Consider the following 19,268-nt stretch of genomic DNA (forward strand, 5'->3'; position numbering starts at 1 on the left):
TCAAAGAGCCAGATTTGTTTTATTAACTCACCACCTGGGATCCATAGTTTCAGTAGGAAACAGCTATGTGGCCAGTGCCAACAGGAAAAGCCCACAGGAGAAACTGACAGGAAAACCCCTCTCTAGTTCACTCCCTGGAAGTTCACTGATGGGAAAGACAGGCTCCCCTCAGCAAGCATTCCTTTCTACTTTTACTCTCCCTACCCCAAAAGGGAGGTCCTTCAAGCTGGATTAGAGAGTGGTTCCCCTGCTGACATCAAAATTCCATTATTTTACCACATTGGAGAGGGATAGATTAAGAAGAGTTTTGAATGCCAGACAACATTTTGTATTTGCTTAAGGAGGCAATAGAAAGTCATTTGTATTTATTGAGTAGGGGAAGAGTGGTGTGTGTGTGTGTGACATCATTAGATCTGAGTTTTAGGAAAATCACTTTAGTGTTCAAATTGAGGATGGAATTGAAGGAGGGAGAAACTTGAGACAGGCTACCCCACCAGCAAGCTATTGCATTAGTCTTGGCATGAGGTGATGAGGGTCAACACTCAAGCGGTGGCAGTGTCAGAGGAGAGAAGGGGGCATATTCAGGAAATATTGCAAAGGGGAAATCAACAAGCCTTGCCAACATCTTGGATATAGAAGGTAAAAGATAATGAGGAATCTAAGATGACTCCTATGTTGAAAGCCTGAGGGACTCAGAGGATGATGTTGCCCACTACAGGGATAGGGAAGGTAGGGGGAGGGGGAAGGGTTAGGAAAAGGAAAAACAGTTCTATTTTTGAAATGATGGAGTTTAAGATATCTACTGTGTATCTAGTTTTAAATGTCTTAAAGGCAGTTGAAGATAAAAGATTAAAGGTCAACAGCAAGATTGGAGCAGGATGGGTAGATTTGAGAATCAGCATAGATGGTAATTAAATCCATGGGACCTGATTAGATTGCCAAGTGAAGAAATATGGAGGGAGAAGAGAACCCAGGATAGAACCCTGAGGGACACCTAGGGTTAGAGGGTGTGGCTCTGGTGAAGATCCAGCAAAAGAGTCAGAAAAGGAGGGGTCAGATAGGTAGGAGGAGAACCAGGAGAGAGTTTCAAGGAGAAAAGAGTGATCAACAGTGTCAACAGCTGCAGAGAGGTCAAAGAGAATGAACACTGGAGAAAGTAATCTAAGTTGAAATCCTCCCTCATAGACTTAATAGCTGAGGAGCAGGGCACCTTAACCTCCTTTAGCCTTAGTTTATTCATCTGTACAATGATGATGAGAGTAATTACCTCCCGAGGTTATTGTGAGGAATAAATGAGAGAATAGTTTCAAGCACTTTATAAGTCTTAATGTGCTCTATAAATGTTAGCTATTATTAAGTTCTGATTTCCCAGGGGAAAACCCTTGGTTAGGGATACAACAATCCAAAATCTTATGTTCCCATAGTTGTAGGGGACAAAAAACCCCAAATAATTCCCCACTGTTAAAATTCATCTAGGGGACTTCTGGGTCATAGGAGCAAAAAGGTGGAGCACTAGAATTTTCTCTGTTCCCTATGACTTTTCAAACTTTTCCACAAACATAAATTATGCACCAAAAATAGAACAACCACTGCAGTCTCTATAGTCTAGGACATCCAGAACCCAAAAGAAAGTTAAAAAAAGCCCGAAATCATGAAGTTACACTGACTCTCAGCTCATTCAATAACCTTTCCCAGTCTCCCATAATATAGATAGCAAGGATAGAGTAGTAGATTCAAGAATTCGACACATGCATCAGGGCTTGTAACAAAACCCAACTCCATACTTTGGTTTCTCCTCCATCTTCTATGGCAGTGGACACCCCAGCTCCAGGCTTCAGAAGTTTGCTGTGGTAGAGAATGATAGCCAGCAGAGCAGGCAGCAACCCTTTAGGAGCAAAAGCCTGCTAGGGGCCACAACCCCATAGCATCAGCATTGCCAACCTTCAAACTGCTAGTGCTGGGGCAGACTACCTAGAAGCATTGGTGTAGCCAATGACCTGCCTGTGACCCCTCTAGAAGTGGGAGTAGGACAAGACACTGGGTATGGGGAGAGCTTTGCAGCTCTATGCTAAGCTTAAGGGATAAAGCATAGTATCCAGTGAGGGCCAGTTTTGACCAGCCAAAAGCCACATGGAGCAGATACCTAAGTTGGTGAACCACAAATTTCCCATTATGGGAACAGGCTGAGGTGCTTTGAGATCCAAGGCCTGAGGAAACCACTATAAGAGGGAAAGGAATAAGAAACTGAATAGGTAAATATGGGGGGGGGGACTGAAAATAGCAAAGATCTCAGGAAGAAGAAAACTCAAAGACCTTGAACATAAGCAGATAAGTCAACAGGGAAAAGATTAACAACAGAATAAAGTATGGCTTACAGATATCATAAATAAGTTCAGGCAGCTATGAATAAGTACTACAAGACAAAGGAACATGACAACACTGTATGAAACAGAGATCATGGAACTTCAACATGCTGTTCCTGAGTTTTTCAAAAGAGAAATCAAATTTATGAGAGCAGAATTTATGGCTTACACAACAAAAATAATGGGCAGAATGGAAAATTGGAATCTGTGATGACAAGTCTCACTAAAGAAACAAAAGATTGGGAATGTAAATATATAGAAGAGAAGGACAATCTAGAAGAAGAAAAGAAAAAACAGTAACTTTAAATGAATATATGCTCACTATACAAGCAAAACATAGTGATATCAAAGACAGGATGTGTAATGACAATTTAAGGTCTCCCAGAAGAACACAACAGGAAAAAAACACCACCACAATAAAGGAAATAATAGAACTACCCAGAATTTCTGAACATTAGAAAATGAAATGCCAATTGAAAGAATTCACAGATCAGCTCAAGAAAAACAAAACAAAATAAAACAAAACCTTAAGGCTTCAAATTCCAAGACACATAATGATTAAATTTAATAATTCAATTTAGAAACAAGTTCTGCCAGAGATAGAAAGGATGTTCAAAGTAAGCAATACTATTCTTCACCTACCATAAAATGTAGGAGGGGATGGAATAATGTGTTCTGAAGAGCATTATAGTTTAGGATATAGCCCAGGGTGATGTACTCTGAAAATCTGAATTTAAGCATACAGAAAAAAGATGGAAGTTGATAAGAGACATTTTAAATATTGTTAAAATGAAAAAAATACAGAACTGAAGAAATTATTTGCTTCTTGAACACCCCAAACAAAAGTAATGTAAGAGGAATGAATAACTGCAGCAGCCAAGGACAGCAACACGGAAGGACAGCAGAGAGACCTGTAAGAAACTTCTTTCTAAATGTACACAAGAAGACTAGAGTGAAGACAAAATCCCTATGGATATAACAATAAACAAGTAGATCTAGGGCTTTATGGAAAGAACCTGGCAACACTTTGACTACAAATAAATCCATCCATCCATCCATCCATCCATCCATCCATCCATCCATCTATCTACCTACCTATCTATCCATTGTGTACCCTCATGACATGGGAAAGTACACAAAAGGGAGGGATGAGAGCAGGGGGATAGAGTGAAATGCCTGATGTCAAATCAAAGCCGAGCAATGAGGTGACGGGGACCCCTATGGACTCAGAAAAAGAAGGGCCTATAAAGGAATGGGTGAAGAGAAGAGGGAGAAAGAAGGAGAACTTGGTGAAAGGGAGTTCCATTGATGAATGCTCCTATGGATAGAGATTGTCTGTAAAAGGGGATGAGAATCTAGTTTTGGGTGTGGTCTAGGTGCTTAAAAATCTGCTCACCCGACCTTGGGAGAGGGGGAGTTGGAACTCCTGGGAGAAACTGGCACCTGGGAGAATGGGAGAGCATGGACCCATGAAGGAGATTTTGAAACAAATAGCAAAGGGGAAGGTAACCAAGGGGAGATATAGACCACTGGGGAAGTTGGGGTGGCACAATGAATAGAGCTCTGGGATTAGAAACAGGAAGACTCATCTACATGAATTTCAATATAGCTTTAAGCACTGTAGCAGTGTGACCCCTGGGAAAGTTACTTAACCCTGTTTCCCTCAGTTCCTCATCTGTGAAATGAGCTAGAGAAGGAAATCACAAATCACTCCATTATCTTTACCAAGAAAACCCAAAAGGGGGTCATGAAGAGTTGAACACAACCAAAACAACTGAACAGCAACAATAAATAGATCACTGGTAGGCTGCAACATTAGGGATGAGGTCCCAACATGGGGCAGTATCCTCTCTGATGCTGGCAGTAATTATCATTGTTCTGGGAGTAAGGTGAGATTAATTGCATGATTGAATGGACTAAGAAGGATCCATGAGGTAAACTCTACAAGTCAATTGACTAGAGGGGATTAACTAGAATGAATACCTTAGAAGTCTTGATTGCATGAACAATACAGAGAAATGAAAGAAACTTGATAATCATAGAAGTCACAAATTAGAGAATGGAGGGGAGAGGGTCTAGATTAGACTGAAAGAGAGGATGGATAATGAAGAGAGAGAGAAATACTTTTTTAAAAGAGGTGCAAAAAAAAGAAAATTTTAAAACTAATGAACTAGTGGAAAGGGAGGAGAGGAAAGGGAAATCTATTTGTCTAACTGAGAAGAAAAGGGGGAAGGGGGAAGAAAGAACTATATAATCAGAGAAAAATAATTTAATATGCAATACTTCAAAGGGAAAGAGGTAACAAATAAGAGGAAGGAAACAGGGCTGAGAATAATTGATCCAGAGGGAACAAGGCCACTTTTAAAAAGATTAAGATAAATTAATTGAAGGAACATGGCACTGTTTACAGCAGAAGAGGGAAAAATGATAACTTAAAAATACCCCAATATTACAGTAAAATGGATAACCTAACACTCAGAACTTTAAAATGATTTAAACAATCCAATAAAATAAAAGAGTGACAGCTTGGATTTAAAAAAAACTAAAACAAGATTCTACAATCTCTTGCTTACAAGAAACACATTTAAAAGGCAAAGACAAAATAAAACTGAGGGGATGGACAAAAATTTATTATTCATCAAGTAAATCTGCCCCCCGCCCCAGCAAAAGAAGGAGTTGTAATCATAATATCTGACAAAGCAAAAGGGATCATTAAAAAAGATAAAGAAATTATATTAGGCTGACTGGAACCACAGAACAATCAAACCAATAATATTTTATGTGCAAAATTCCATAGCATCCAAATTGATAAAGGAAATATAATCTGAGCTACAAGTAGACATAGAGAATAATACAGTAGTGATAGGAGATTACTATCCCTCTCTCAGTTTTAGATAAGGCTAATGAATAGATAAACAAAAGGGAAAATATGTAACTAAACAAATTGCTAGAGAAGCTAAAGTCAAAGGACTCATGGCATCCTCTAAATAGGACAGTAAAAGAATATAAATATTTTTAAATATGTCATGAAAATTTTACAAAAATTGCCCATGTATAATAGCACGGAGATAATGCAAAGGAATGTGAAAAGGCAGATAGAGTCAACACATCCTTCACAGACTATAACACAATAAAACAATAATTGGTTCTGAGACAACAAACAAAAGATATAGATCTAAATGGAGACTTGACAATAAAATCCTAAATAATGAGTGGATCAGAGAACATATCACAGAAGAAATTAATAACAATGGAAAGGATAATGATAATGATGAAACAACATATTAAAAGTTCTGTGATATAGCAAATGTGGGCATTTTGGAGGTGGAAATCATATCCTTTAGAAAGCATAAAACAAATCTAAAATATGCACAAAAGGGGTGATATTAAAATTAGAGGGAAATAGATAAATTTAAAATTAAAACATAGAATTGATAAATTAAAAGCTAGTGTTTTGAAAAGATCAATAAAATTGATTAAACCCATAGATAATCTGATTTTTTAAAAGAGAGCAAAAAAATAAAATCAGCAAAATAGCAAATAAACATGGTAAAATAAAACAAAGCCATAAGAAATTAAAAGAATAATCAGACCATATTATGAACAGTTATATTCTAATAAACCTGAAAAAAAACCAAAAGAAATCGAGGCATACCATCAAAAATAAAAGAACCAAACTATCAGAAGGACACAGGAATATTAAATAACCTGTTTTCAGAAAAAGAAATAGATCTTTCTCTAAAGAAGAAAAATAAAACAACAAACCCCTGGTCCTGATGGAGTCAAAGGAAAATTCTATCAAATTTTAGAGAATAGTTACTACTCATAGTTCACAAATTATTCTCAAAAACTGAGAAGTCATACCAGAATCATTTTATGAGACAAATATAGTCCCAAGAGCTAAACTAGGGAAAGATAAAACATAGAAAGAAATCTATAGGCAAAAATCATTAATGAACATTGGCTCAAAATTGTAAACAAAATCCTGTCAAGCAGACTATAACAATTTACTTAAGAAATCACTCATTATGAGCAATTGGGATTTATACCAGGGATGCAAGGATAGTTCAAAATCAGGAGAACAATTACTATAATTAGTCATATTAAAAACCAAACCATTCCAAATCATATGATCATCTCAATAGATGCAGAAAAATGTTTGACAAAGTATAATACTTTTTTATGCCAAAAGCCCTACAAAGTATAGGCATAGAAGAATCATTTTTTTAAAAATCATAAAAAGCATCTACCTAAAAGGAAAAGCAGAAGATGGCAGAGGAAAGACAGTGACTTGCCTGAGCTCTCCCTAATACCCTTTCAAATACCTTGAAAGAATGAAAGTCTTATGGAAGACAATTCCTAGAGCAGAAGAACCCACAAAAGGACAGAGTGAAATAATTTTCCAGACAAAGACACCTTAGAAGTTTAGCAAGAAAGGTCTCTCATATCAGGGTGAGAGTGGAGTGAAGTCCAGCACAGGCCCTATCATTATAGCCCCAGCCCCAGCCCCAGTAAACCAGGAGCAAGCTTCCAGAGCCTCTGAATCAGCATCAGAAACAACTGCTTCTGGAATGCTTAGCCCACAGATGGTAAGGGGGTTGAACAGTTGGCCAGAAGGAGATCACAGGGGCCTCTTTGCTAGCACCAAGGCAGGACTCTGTTGTTTTATCCATACTCAGATCCAAGTCACAGTCTTGGGTGGCAGTCCAGGCCAGGGAGGAGCACAAGCACATCAGAGTTTGCAGCCACAGTGGAGCAGGCCTCTGTTCATAGTTGCAGACAGAAAAGCAGCCCTGTGGTTGCTTGAAGCCCAGAGCACAGACCAGTAGAGTAGTAAACATACCTCTCCTTAAATCACCTTGGAAGAATTAAAAATTTACAAATTCCTAGAATTATCTCTGAAAAAAGCTACACAAACCCCCTAAAGCTTGGAACAGTGTTCCTTCCACCCTGGAAGCAGTGCCCCACTTTAACAAAGAGTTAAAAGTAAAAAAAAATAGTATAGGAAAATGAGCAAACAGAAAACAGAAAGTTTCTATGGTGACAAGGAATATCAAAATACACCCTCAGAAGAAGATAACAAAATCAAAGCTCCTACATCTAAAGCTTCTAAGAAAAATATGAATCTGTCTCAGGCCATAGATGTACTCAAAAGGGACTTTGAAAATAAAGTAAGAGAGGTCGAGGAAAAAATGAAAAGAAAAATGAGAATGATGCAAGAAAAATCATGAAAAAAAAAAGTCAACAGCTTGGCAAAGGAGACATACAAAAAAAAAAAATACTGAAGAAAATAACACCTTAAAAAATAGACTAGGCCAGATGGTAAAAGTGGTACAAAAAGCCAATGAGGAAAAGAATTCCTTAAAAAGCCAAACTGGCCAAATGGAAAAGGAGGCAGAAAAGCTCTCTGAAGAAAATAACTCCTTGAAAAAACAGGATTGAGCAAATGGAAGCTAATGACTTCATGAGAAATCAAGAAACAATAAAACAAAACCAAAAGAATGAAAAAAATAGAAGGCAATGTAAAATATCTGACTGGAAAAATAACTGACCTGGAAAATAGATCCAAGAGAGATAATTTGAAAACTATTGGACTACCTGAAAATCATGATCAAAAAAAGATCTTAGACATCATTTCCCAAGAAATTGTCAGGGAAAGTTACCCTGATATGTTAGAACTAGAAGGTAAAATAGAAATTGAAGAGTCCACCAATAACCTCCTGAAAGAGATCTCAAAATGAAAACTCCAGGAATCTTATAGCCAAATTCCAGAGCTCCCAGGTCAAGGAGAAAATATTGCAAACAGCCAAAAAGAAACAATTCAAGTATTGTGGAGCCACAGTCAGGGTAACACAAGATTTCACAGCTTCTACAGTAAAGTATCAGAGGGCTTGGAATATAGTATTCCAGAGGGTAAAGGACCTGATATTACAACCTACCCAGCAAAACTGAGTATAATCCTTCAGGGGGAAAAATGGGAATCCAGTGAAAGAGACAACTTTCAGGTATTCTTGATGAAAAGACCTGAGCTGAATAGAAAGTTTAATGTTCAAATACAAGACTCAAGAGAAGAATAAAAAGTTAAACAATAAAAGGAAATCATAAGCGATATTAAAAGGTTAAACTGTTTACATTCCTACCTGGGAAGATGATACTTGTTAATCATAAGAACTTTCTCATTATTAGGGCAGCTGGATGGAGTATATTTAGACAGAAGGCAAAGGTCTGAGTTGAATATGAAAGGATGATATCTTTAAAAAATAAAAATTGATAGATGAGAGGAATGTACTGGGAGAAAGGGAAAGGAAGAGGTGGATGGGGTAAATTATCTCACATAAAAGAAGCAAGAAAAAGCTTATACATTGGAGAGGAAGATGGGGGAGGAGCAGGGAAGTGAGTGAACCTTACTCTCATCAGAATTGGCTCAAAGAGGGAATAACATATACACTCAATTGGGTATAGAAATCTATCTTAACCTGCAGGAAAGTAGGAGGGGAAGGTGATAGAGATATGTGATAGAAGGGAGCGTAAATTGGGATAGGGGGAAGTCAGAAGCAAGACACTTTTGAGGAGGGGCATGGTGAAAAAAGATAGAGAATAAAATAAATATCATGGGGAGCAAATAGGATGGAGAGAGATACAGTTAACAATAATAACTGAAAAATGAAGCAAGTTTTGAAGCAAGTTTGTCTGATAAAGGACTCATTTCTCAAACACATAGATAACTGAGTCAAATTTATTAAAATAAGAGCCATTCCCCAGTTGATAAATGATCAAACTGAATTGTTTTCAGATTAAATAATCAAAGCTATCTATAGTCATATGAAAAAATGCTCTAACTCACTAATGATTAGAAAGATGCAAGTCAAAACAATTATGGGGTACTACCTCATACCTATTGAATTAGATAATAGGATATCAGAGGAAAATGACAAGTATTGTAGGGGATTGGGAAAACAAGACATTAATGTACTGTTGGTGGAGTTGTAAACTGATTCAAATATTCTGTACAGCAATTTGGATATAGCCAAAGGGCTATGAAATCATGTTTACTCTTTGACCTAGTAATACCACTACTAGGTCAGTGTCCAAAAAGAGATAGAAAACAAAAAGTTAAAGGACCTATGTGTACAAAAATATTTATGGCAACTCTTTTCTGGTGCTAAGAATTCAAAATTGAGGGATGCCCATCAATTGGGGAATGGCTGAACAAACTGTGGGATGTGATTATGATGGAACACTTCTGTGCTATAAGAAATGATGAGCAGGATGCCCTCAGAAAAACTTGGAAAGACTTAAATGAGCTGATGCAAAGTGAAATGTACTGCATACAAAGTAGCAGCAATACTGTAAGATGATCAGCCATGAATGACTTTGTTATTCTCAGGAACACAATGATCCAGGACAATTCGGAAGGACTTATGATAAAAAATGCAATCCTTCTCCAGAGAAGGAACTTCTAGCATCTGAATAGATTGAAGCATTTTTTTTTTAGTTTATTTTTCTTGAGTTTTTTGGTCTGTTTTCTTTCACAACCTGACTAATATGGAAATGTTTTGTATGACTACACATGCATAACTTATATTGAATAGCTTGCCTTCTTGGGGAGGGGGGGAGAGGGAGGAAGAAAGAGAATTTGGCGTACAAAGTTTTAAAAATGGATGTTAAAATCGTTTTTACATGTAATTGGAGAACAGTAAAATTCTAAATAAAAGAGAAAAAAATAAAGAGAAAAAAACCCAAAAGGAAACATCAAGTGCATTAAGGATATACTAGAACCTTTTTCAGTGAAATACAGAAATGAAGCAGGATGCCTACTCTCCCCAGAATTATTTTATATAGTTCTCAAAATGCTAACTATAGCAATAAGACAAGAGAAAGAAATTAAAGGCATAAAGATAGGTAAGTAGGAAATAAAATTATTCCTATTTGCTGATGCTATGATGGTATATTAGGAAAATACTAGGGAATCAGCAGAGATGCTAAATGAAACAATTACAGCTTTAGTAAACTTGCAAGCTACAGAATACATCCTCAAAAATCAACATCATTTCTATGTTACAATAACATAACACAAGAAGCAATGATAGAAATAAACTTCCATTCCAAATAACTACAAAATATATAAACTATATCTGCCTACCAAAACACACAAAGACCTGTATATTCAATTACAAAGTGCTTCTTAAATAAAGAAAGAAAGCTTAAATTAGCTGAGGGAATATTCAGTCCTCATGGTGAGGCTGTGCCAAGATAATAAAAATGAGAATACTACAAAATTAATTTACACTTTTAATGTTATGCCAAATTACCAGGGGATACTTTATAGAACTTAATAAAATAATAATAATAAAATTCATTCAGAAAACCAAAATATCTAGAATGTCAAAGGAAATGATAAAAAGAAGTAGGAACAAAAGGGGAGTAGTGCTTCTGGACCTCAAACTATATTATAAAGCAGCAGTCATCAAAATCTAGACAAGGGATAATCAGAAACAAAAGAACTTATAATAGAATCACAAACTTAACATCCTAGTGTTTCATAAAATGGAAAATATAAATTACCTAGAGAAAAAAACCTTATTTGATGAAAACTTCTGGGAAAACTGTAAAGTAGTATGGCAGAAATTAGGCTTAGACAAACACCTTTCATCAATATTCCACAATACAATTTAAATGCATATGTGACCTTAATATTAAACATTTTACTATTTTTTTAAATGAAGGGAAATAAATTATCTACCTCTCACACTGACAGGAGATGTATTCTTTTTTTTTTTTTTTTAGTGAGGCAATTGGGGTTAAGTGACTTGCCCAGGGTCACACAGCTAGTAAGTGTTAAGTGTCTGAGGCCAGATTTGAACTCAGGTACTCCTGACTCCAGGGCCAGGGCTCTATCCACTGCGCCTCCTAGCTGCCCCAGGAGATATATTCTTAATCAAACAAGAGGCAGAGGCAATTATAAAAGATAAAATTGATAACTTTGATTATTTGAAAATGAAAAGTTTCTGCACAGACAAAATTAATATACCAAGAATAAGAAGAGAAGTGACACTGAGTATATAACCCCAGATATCTTCCTATCCATCCTTTTCTCCCCATTAAAGATATAATCTAGTACCCCAGAAGCATTTGCTAGAAAAGATTTAATTTTAACTCACTGCCCAAGGAAAGAATACTCAGGGAAGATAGAGCTGGGGAAAAAAAGCTTTTCTCTGAAAGGAGATGAGGAGAAAAGTGAAAGAAGGCTCTTTTGGATAATACCATAGAAAGGGGGTGTCAGGGATCTTTTCACATTTAAAGTAAAAAATCAGATTTATAGTATGGCTGAAACACCTACCTTTTTACCAGTTGAAATCCATTGACTAGAAACTATGAACATAGAAAAGCTCTAGCTCAGGCAGCAGTTAGACTGATTCTGAGAATAAAATCTATCCAAATTAGAGGGCCATCCAGACAAAGGAAGGAGGAGCTGAGGAATAACAAGACCTAGGTGTGCCTGGAAAACCAAGTTCCCTGAAAAGACCTCTATTATCATATGCCTCCCCTTGGGTTGCTATTATAACCATCCTATTATATTACCTTATGATGTTTAGTTTGAAATAAAAAGAAAATACTTTTACACATTTAAAAGAGTATTTGGGCAGGGCTTGTGTCATCTCCAGTAGGCCTATTTATGAATTTAGGGAACTTTGTCAGTTGAAGAGGCATGGAAGTGGCTAGAACCAGGCAAAAAATAACACCCTACAGTTATAGGGTCGAATAGGGTGTGGGCAGGGAACCTGTGGGTTTGTGGCTCCACAGCTTCCCTCTAGATTATGAAGAAATTCAAGTGATATGAGAGGTGGGAGTGCTGACTGTGATAAGCAAACCCTTACAGTGGGTGAGTCAGCGAATGTGGCAAACACAGAAGAGACCATGTTCATGTCGTGTGAGGAAGAATCTGCCCAGAAGAAAGTCTCAGTTTGAATAGGGAAATCCTGATTCCATGTTCTTAGTTGGGGTCAAAAAAGCACCTCTCTTTCTATAACTTGGTTTTTCACTAAACAAGACTATTTAACCCTTGAAGCTGAGGGGGATTGCAGCAGCATGAGTGAGGAGGATTGAGATTGTAGTTTCTGGGAATTTACTTGAGTCCTTTTTCCCAACCCTTGCCTCTACCTCACTCCTAGTTTCCTTACCTTTCCACTCCTGCCATGAACTCTGATTTGTCCTGGGCTGAGACCTCTGAGCGAGTATATTAAGAAACACTTGGCTCAGGGGCAGCTAGGTGGCATAGTGAATAGAGCACCAGCCCTGGAGTCAGGAGGACCTGAGTTCAAATACGGCCTCAGACACTTGACACTTACTAGCTGTGTGACCCTGGGCAAATCATTTAGCCCTCATTGCCCCACCAAAAAGCAAACAACAAAACAACAACAACAACAAAACAAGAAAGAAAGAAAGAAAGAAAGGAAGGAAGGAAGGAAGGAAGGAAGGAAGGAAGGAAGGAAGGAAGGAAGGAAGGAAGGAAGGAAGGAAGGAAGAAAGAAAGAAAGAAAGAAAGAAAGAAAGAAAGAAAGAAAGAAAGAAAGAAAGAAAGAAAGAAAGAAAGAAAGAAAGAAAGAAAGAAAGAAAGAAAGAAAGAAAGAAAGAAAGACACTGGGCTCATACAGGAGAAAAATGCTGGCTTTGGAATGAGAGGAAATGCTATGGATCCTGTCTTCACTATTTACTCATTGTGTGATGTTGGGCTTAACCTCTCTGTGTCTCAGTTTTCTCATCTGTAAAGTGAGTGTTTTGGACTCAGTTCTTTCTAAAACTTCTTTCAGCTCTAAATCTATGGTCTTTCCAGGTCTATTTCCTATTATCCTACAAATAAACACTGAATGACCTATGCTTCAGATTGCTATAATTTTCCCATATTTTACAACTGGGCATGGGAAGGGGGGGGGGCAAAAGGAAGCAATGTTTGATGTTGGCATTCCATAAGTGAAAAAGATATCACATACCCCAAATCATCCTGTTAAAGCATTCTCCAAGTAGATAAGAGGAGACAAGGCAGATATAGTTGGCAGAGAGGAAGGCTGTAAGCTCCCTGGACTGAGCTTTGCAAATATAGGGTACACCCATTTTTTGGTTACAGAGTAAATCTGAAGAATCCTGCAGAAAGAATTAAGTCACACCTATTAGGACATCATGACATGAGCGTAGAACATTTTTACTTAGGAGAAAATGGCGTTCTGAAACTAGACAGGTGAAAAGGAAGCTGACTATGATATTGGCTGATAATTGAGTCACCTCCACTGGAAAAGAGAAGTGAATTGTCATTGTTGTTCTTCTTCTAGGCATTGTAATTAATTCAACAAGTTATCTTGTTGGCTTAACTAGGAACGTGGTGCCCAATGAATCACATATAGAGATTAGAAGAGAAGGAAAGTGAACCACTGGCTAGAACACTAGAGTAGGAGTCAAGAGCCTCCAAGTTATAGCCCTAGCTCTGCTTTTAATTAGTTGTGTGACTTTGGGGTATTATATCTTCTCTGAGCCTCAGTTTCATCACCTGTAAAACAAAGGACTTATAGACTCCAAGATTTGGGACCTGTGACACCAATAACATGTGCCCAATGTTAAAGGCTGGTTATGAAGCAATTGGTGTGTTTTGTCCCTGGCACATCTCTAAGTGGCAATGGCATAACCAGGAAGCCTGCCTCTAGTTCTTTTGAGGTGAAGTACTAATCAACTCTGTGCATTGGGAAATAAAGGATGCGAAAGGACCAACAGAATTAAATTGAAGCATCAATGTATGTAGTTGATGAAAATTAACTCTAATTTGTATTTTGCCCAGTATGAAGACTCCCTTAATCAATTCAGATTAGAAACTCATCTGAAACTTATCATTTTAGAGAGTTGCTTAGGGTGGAGATAGTCCTTGAACCACCAAAGTCTTCCTAACTTCAAGGTTAGTCCTCTATTGATTATCCTATACTGCCACACTAACATAATAAATCTCTCTCTCTCTCTCTTTCTCTCTCTCTCTCTCTCTCTCTCTCTCTCTCTCTCTCTCTCTCTCCCTTCTTCTTTCCTTCATCCCCTTCTCCTTCTCTCCCTCTTTCCTTCCTTCCTTCCTTCCTTCCTTCCTTCCTTCCTTCCTTCCTTCCTTCCTTCCTTCCTTCCTTCCTTCCTTCCTTCCTTCCTTCCTTCCTTCCTCCCTCCCTCCCTTCCTTTCTTCCTTCCCCTTGGAAGCAATCAGGGTTAATGATTTGCCTAGGGTCACACAGCTAGTAAGTGTCTGAAGCTGGATTTGAACTCAGGTCCTCCTGACTGCAAGCTGGGTGCTCTATCCCACTGTGCCACCTAGCTGCCCCACACTAACATAATTTATGTAAAAGACTCTCTGGCTTTCTAATTATAATAATTAATAATAATTATTATTGATGCTATGATACTGTAACATCTAAACAGTGAACTTTTAGTATGGTGCCCAAAGAGATTCATAGGAGATTAGATAGATAGATAGATAGATAGATAGATAGATAGATAGATAGATAGATAGATAGACTGATAGAGATCTATACATGTATGCATATATATGTATGTATATATAAACATAAACATAAATATAAATATGTGGTAATAAGGAAGCTGAGGGTAGAGGGGATAAAAAGTTGTGGTCAAGAAAGAGCTTAAATGCAATTACTATAGGTTGCCTTAATTTCTTTTATTTATTTGGAGTTATGGTATTTTGGTCTCAGAGAAAATTTATACAAAACCACATGCAAAACAGGGTTTCAAACTAGAGGCCTGGAAAGTTTCTATTTCTCTATAAATGCATTTATTTGTTTCAGTTTTATAAGGTTTGCGATGAAAAGTTCCTGAGGGAGACTAATGAATTCTGATGTTTCACAGGGAAAGTGCAAAGAAAACTACAGGTCTGTTAACCTGACAGTGGGAAAAGTAATGAAAATGCAAATACAGTATTAGGCAAGATTACAGTAATTTAATAAGGGGCAGTCAGCATAGAGGCATGAAAGGAAAATTGTGCCTGTCAGTTTGTATCACATCTTGGATAACATGACTGAATAAATGTTAAAAAAAAAAAATGGAACGAAGAAGGAAGGAAGGAAGGAAATCAAATTGTGAACAAAATGTACTTGACTCCTGAGAAAACATTTGCCATGGGAAGAAATGATTGACAAGTTGAGAATATGCATCACTTAGAAAAGGATTATGAAATGGAATTAAAAAATTAGTTGTATGACTCCACCTCCTGCCTATATGCTTTTTCTCTAGAGAGATAAGATTGGGTGACATGTTACTAAGGTGAACAATACTGATCCAGATCAATGCTTGTCAGTCAGTAGTAGTAGTAGGCTTCTAAGAGAACAAAGGACAAATGAGTTTTACTTTTCATTCTTGTTTTGTAACCAGTAATGCCAAGCCCAGTGCATTACATGTAGTAGAAACTTTGTAAATTTTGCAAAATTAGATTCAATTTGCTGGAGACAGAAAATCATTTCCAGAAAATCAAATTCATTGCCTATGGCTTTTTTTTTCAGAAGCCAAATTCAAAGTCCTCCCCAATGTGATGCTATTATCCCTTTTCTTCTCAGATTAGCATTATACACTCTATATTTCAGAGAAATGGGGATATTTTTCTGCCAAAAATCATGCCATTTGCCCTCTCATCTCCATGTGCCTATAATTCTCTAGGCCTAGAATCTTCTTTTCCAGCTCCCCTACTGACCTTTACCTTTTAAATGCCTAACCATCTGTGAAACCCCACTCATATTTCATGTCTCCTCCAGGAATCTTATCCTAATCTCTCTGTCCTTAAAACTTGAGATAGTACACAAACTTAAAAAGGTTTTGAACAAACAAAATCAATGTAGCCAAAATGAGAAGAAAAATAGGAAATGGGAAAAATTTCACAGAAAAGTCTCTTTTCTCAAATATATAGGGAACCAATCTAAATTTATAAATGTAAGAACCTTTCTCCAATTGATAAATGGTCAAAGTACAAGGACAGACAGTTTTCAGAGGAAAAATGTATTCTATCAATAGTCATATGAAAAAATGCTCTAATAATTAATAACTAATAATTAGAAGAATGCAAATTAAAACACTTCTGAGATAGTACCTCACCACCTATCAGATTGGCTAAAATGACAGAAAAGGAAAATGGAAAATGCTAGAAGGAATGTGAAAAAATAGTTCACTAATTCGCGGTTGGTGGGGCTATGAACTAGTCCAACTATTATGAAAAACAATTTGGAGCTATGCCCCAAAGACTACAAAAATGAGTATACTCTTTGACTCAGCAACGTAATACTAGGAGGTCATTATCCCAAAGAAATAACATAAAAAAGAAAAGGATCATGTGTCCAGAAATATTTACAGCAGCTCTTTTTATGGTAGCAAGGAATTAGAAACTAAGAGGATGCCCATCAATAGGGGAATGATCGAACAAGTTATGGTATATGAATGTGATGGAATACTATTGTGCAGTAAGAAATGATGAAAAGGATGATTTAAGAAAAAACTGATGCAAAGTGAAGTGAGCATAACCAGGAGTACAATCTCTATAGCAACAGCAAATATTGTAAAGATAATCAATTGTGAAAGACTTTATTAACTTTAATCAATACAATGGTGCACCATAATTCCAAAGGACTCATGATGAAAAATGCTATCTATCTCCAGATATAGAATTCATGTATTCAGAATGTAGACTGAAACATTTTTAAATGAGGAGAAGGCATTTACAAATAGGGGGATCTGGGAAGGTTTCGTGAAGGAAGTAGATTCTAACTTGGCTTTAAAGGATAGGAAAGAACCCTAAAGGCAAGGGCAGAGAGTGAGGCCTAGGGAAGAAATAAAACAGAAATGGGATAACATTGGCTGTGCCTAGGGGACAAAGAGTGGTCCTTTTGTCTGATGTGTGGACTATTTAATATAAAGAAATAGGAGATAAAGTTGGAAAAGTACATAGATTGAAGATGGCCTTGAATTCCAGGGAGGGGAAAGTCGAGGCTTTATTCAAGAAGCAATAGGAAACCACTAAAGGTTTTTGAATGGGGGGGGCGGGTCACTGGATAATGATTAGATGTTGTTATAAATCTGTTCATAGATGTGGATGTAGGAATATGGAATTGATGCTGAACCTGTGATTTCAAGGGTAGAGGGAACTCTCAGGTAAGTAAACTCTTATTACCAACATAGGTCAGCACTTTCTGTTCAACTTATGAGTCTTAGAGGCTGTCTAGAGTATTGAGAGATTAAATGACTTGTCCAAGATCACACAGTCAGCCAGTGTCAGAAATAGGACTGGATTTAGGTCTTTGGGGCTAATAGACCAGTTTTCTGTCCACTCTGTCAAGTTGCTTCTCATCTGAACATAAATCTGTATGTTAGCAAGACATTTTTTAAACGTCTGAAATATCTTTGTGAATGAGCTCTTCAAAGATATATATGGCCTATTATCCAATGAGATAATATTTGTAAAGCACTTAGCACTATGGTACTTTGTACAATAGGTATTTAATAAGTGCTTGTTCCCTTTCCCCTCCCCTCAATGACTTCTAGATGTAAATCTATCAATCAACAAACATTAAGGTACCTAATATGTGCCAGGATGGCAGATAATAAATAGCAATTGAAAAAAAAAAACAATCCGAACTGTATGATTTATTATCAAAACAGGCATAATAAATGAGTCAATGGACTCTCCAGTTCAGTCCAAAGGCCCTAAATACAGAGTGAGACAGATTTTTATGTATTAAAAACAATTAATCAAATAAGACTAGTTAATAAAAGAGAACAATTAACAGGACACAAAATTAGATAAACTAGTTTCTAATTGGAGGAAAGGTTAAGGGGCTTTTCAGGTTGGAAGGGGTAGAGGAGTTCTGGTTGAGCTGGGAGGAGAGGTGAGCAGGTTTTAGGGTCTTTTATCCCCCAGAACTGAGAGATGCTGATTAAGTGCATCCACCTGTATTTATGAAAAAATAGATGGCTCATACCATCTAGTTTCCCATGTATGATTTGCAAAAAAGGAAAAAAAACAAACAAACAAGATGGATAAGAATATATATGGCAACACAAGCTGGAGCCAGCATTTTTGAGATAGAATCAAATTGGTTCTCTCCATTCCCACACCAAACCAACTCTATTTTGTAACTTGTCTTCATTTAATCACCAAACACTGTGCTAAGCACTGGGGATACAAAAAGAGGCAAAAGACAGTCCCTGCCTTCAAGGATATTACAATTCAATGGATCTATATATAAATAAGTCTATAATTTTATGATCCTATGTAAATTAGATGAAAATCCGGTGAGGTAGAGTCTGAATTGGTTGCTTGACTAGACTCAAAGAATGGTGATTAATGGACTGCTATCAAATGGCAGGGATGTCATCCCTGGTTTATCTCAGGCATCTTTCCTTGATTCTATTTTTTCAATATTTTTTATCAATTATTTTGACAAATTCAGTTTAATCCAACCAACAACTAAGATGCCATGCTAAATAGAAAAAAGCTGTGGGAATTTGTTTTCTATGCCTACTCACTTATACTTGGACTTTAAATTTTTGCCCCATAATGCCAATGGAAAGTGCATTCCCAATTTGCCTTTTCTCACAATCACTTCCCAAGGATGCCAGAGGAAATGGTTTACATTAAAGCTTGGGATGATGGGAGAGGAGACACCATATTTGAAATCTTGTCAGTCTTGTCACTTACCACGTACATAAGCTCAGATACTTATCAGCTCTAAGATTTTCAAAGTGCATTACAATAACTTATTTTATCCTTGCGACAACCTTGGGAAGTAAGTGCAATTATGATGTTTTCAAATGTATTTTATTTTTAATTTGTGTAATAAAACAAGCATTTCAAGTCACTTAAGCTCTTTTTGCTTCAGTTTC

At 36.9% G+C, this 19,268-nt stretch overlaps 1 protein-coding gene across 1 annotated transcript in view; it reads right to left on the reverse strand.

The window, feature by feature from the left end:
* LOC122746889 (androgen dependent TFPI regulating protein) overlaps nt 1-19,268 on the reverse strand; it is a 134,912-nt gene that overhangs the window by 21,981 nt on the left and 93,663 nt on the right. Inside the window, 4 exon segments of the mRNA XM_043992964.1 lie at nt 1,785-1,904; nt 3,760-3,806; nt 13,355-13,435; nt 13,438-13,505. Coding sequence (XP_043848899.1) covers nt 1,785-1,904; nt 3,760-3,806; nt 13,355-13,435; nt 13,438-13,505 — 316 coding nt within the window.

Source organism: Dromiciops gliroides, chromosome 1, assembly GCF_019393635.1.
Source record: "Dromiciops gliroides isolate mDroGli1 chromosome 1, mDroGli1.pri, whole genome shotgun sequence".
Lineage (NCBI taxonomy): Eukaryota > Metazoa > Chordata > Mammalia > Microbiotheria > Microbiotheriidae > Dromiciops > Dromiciops gliroides.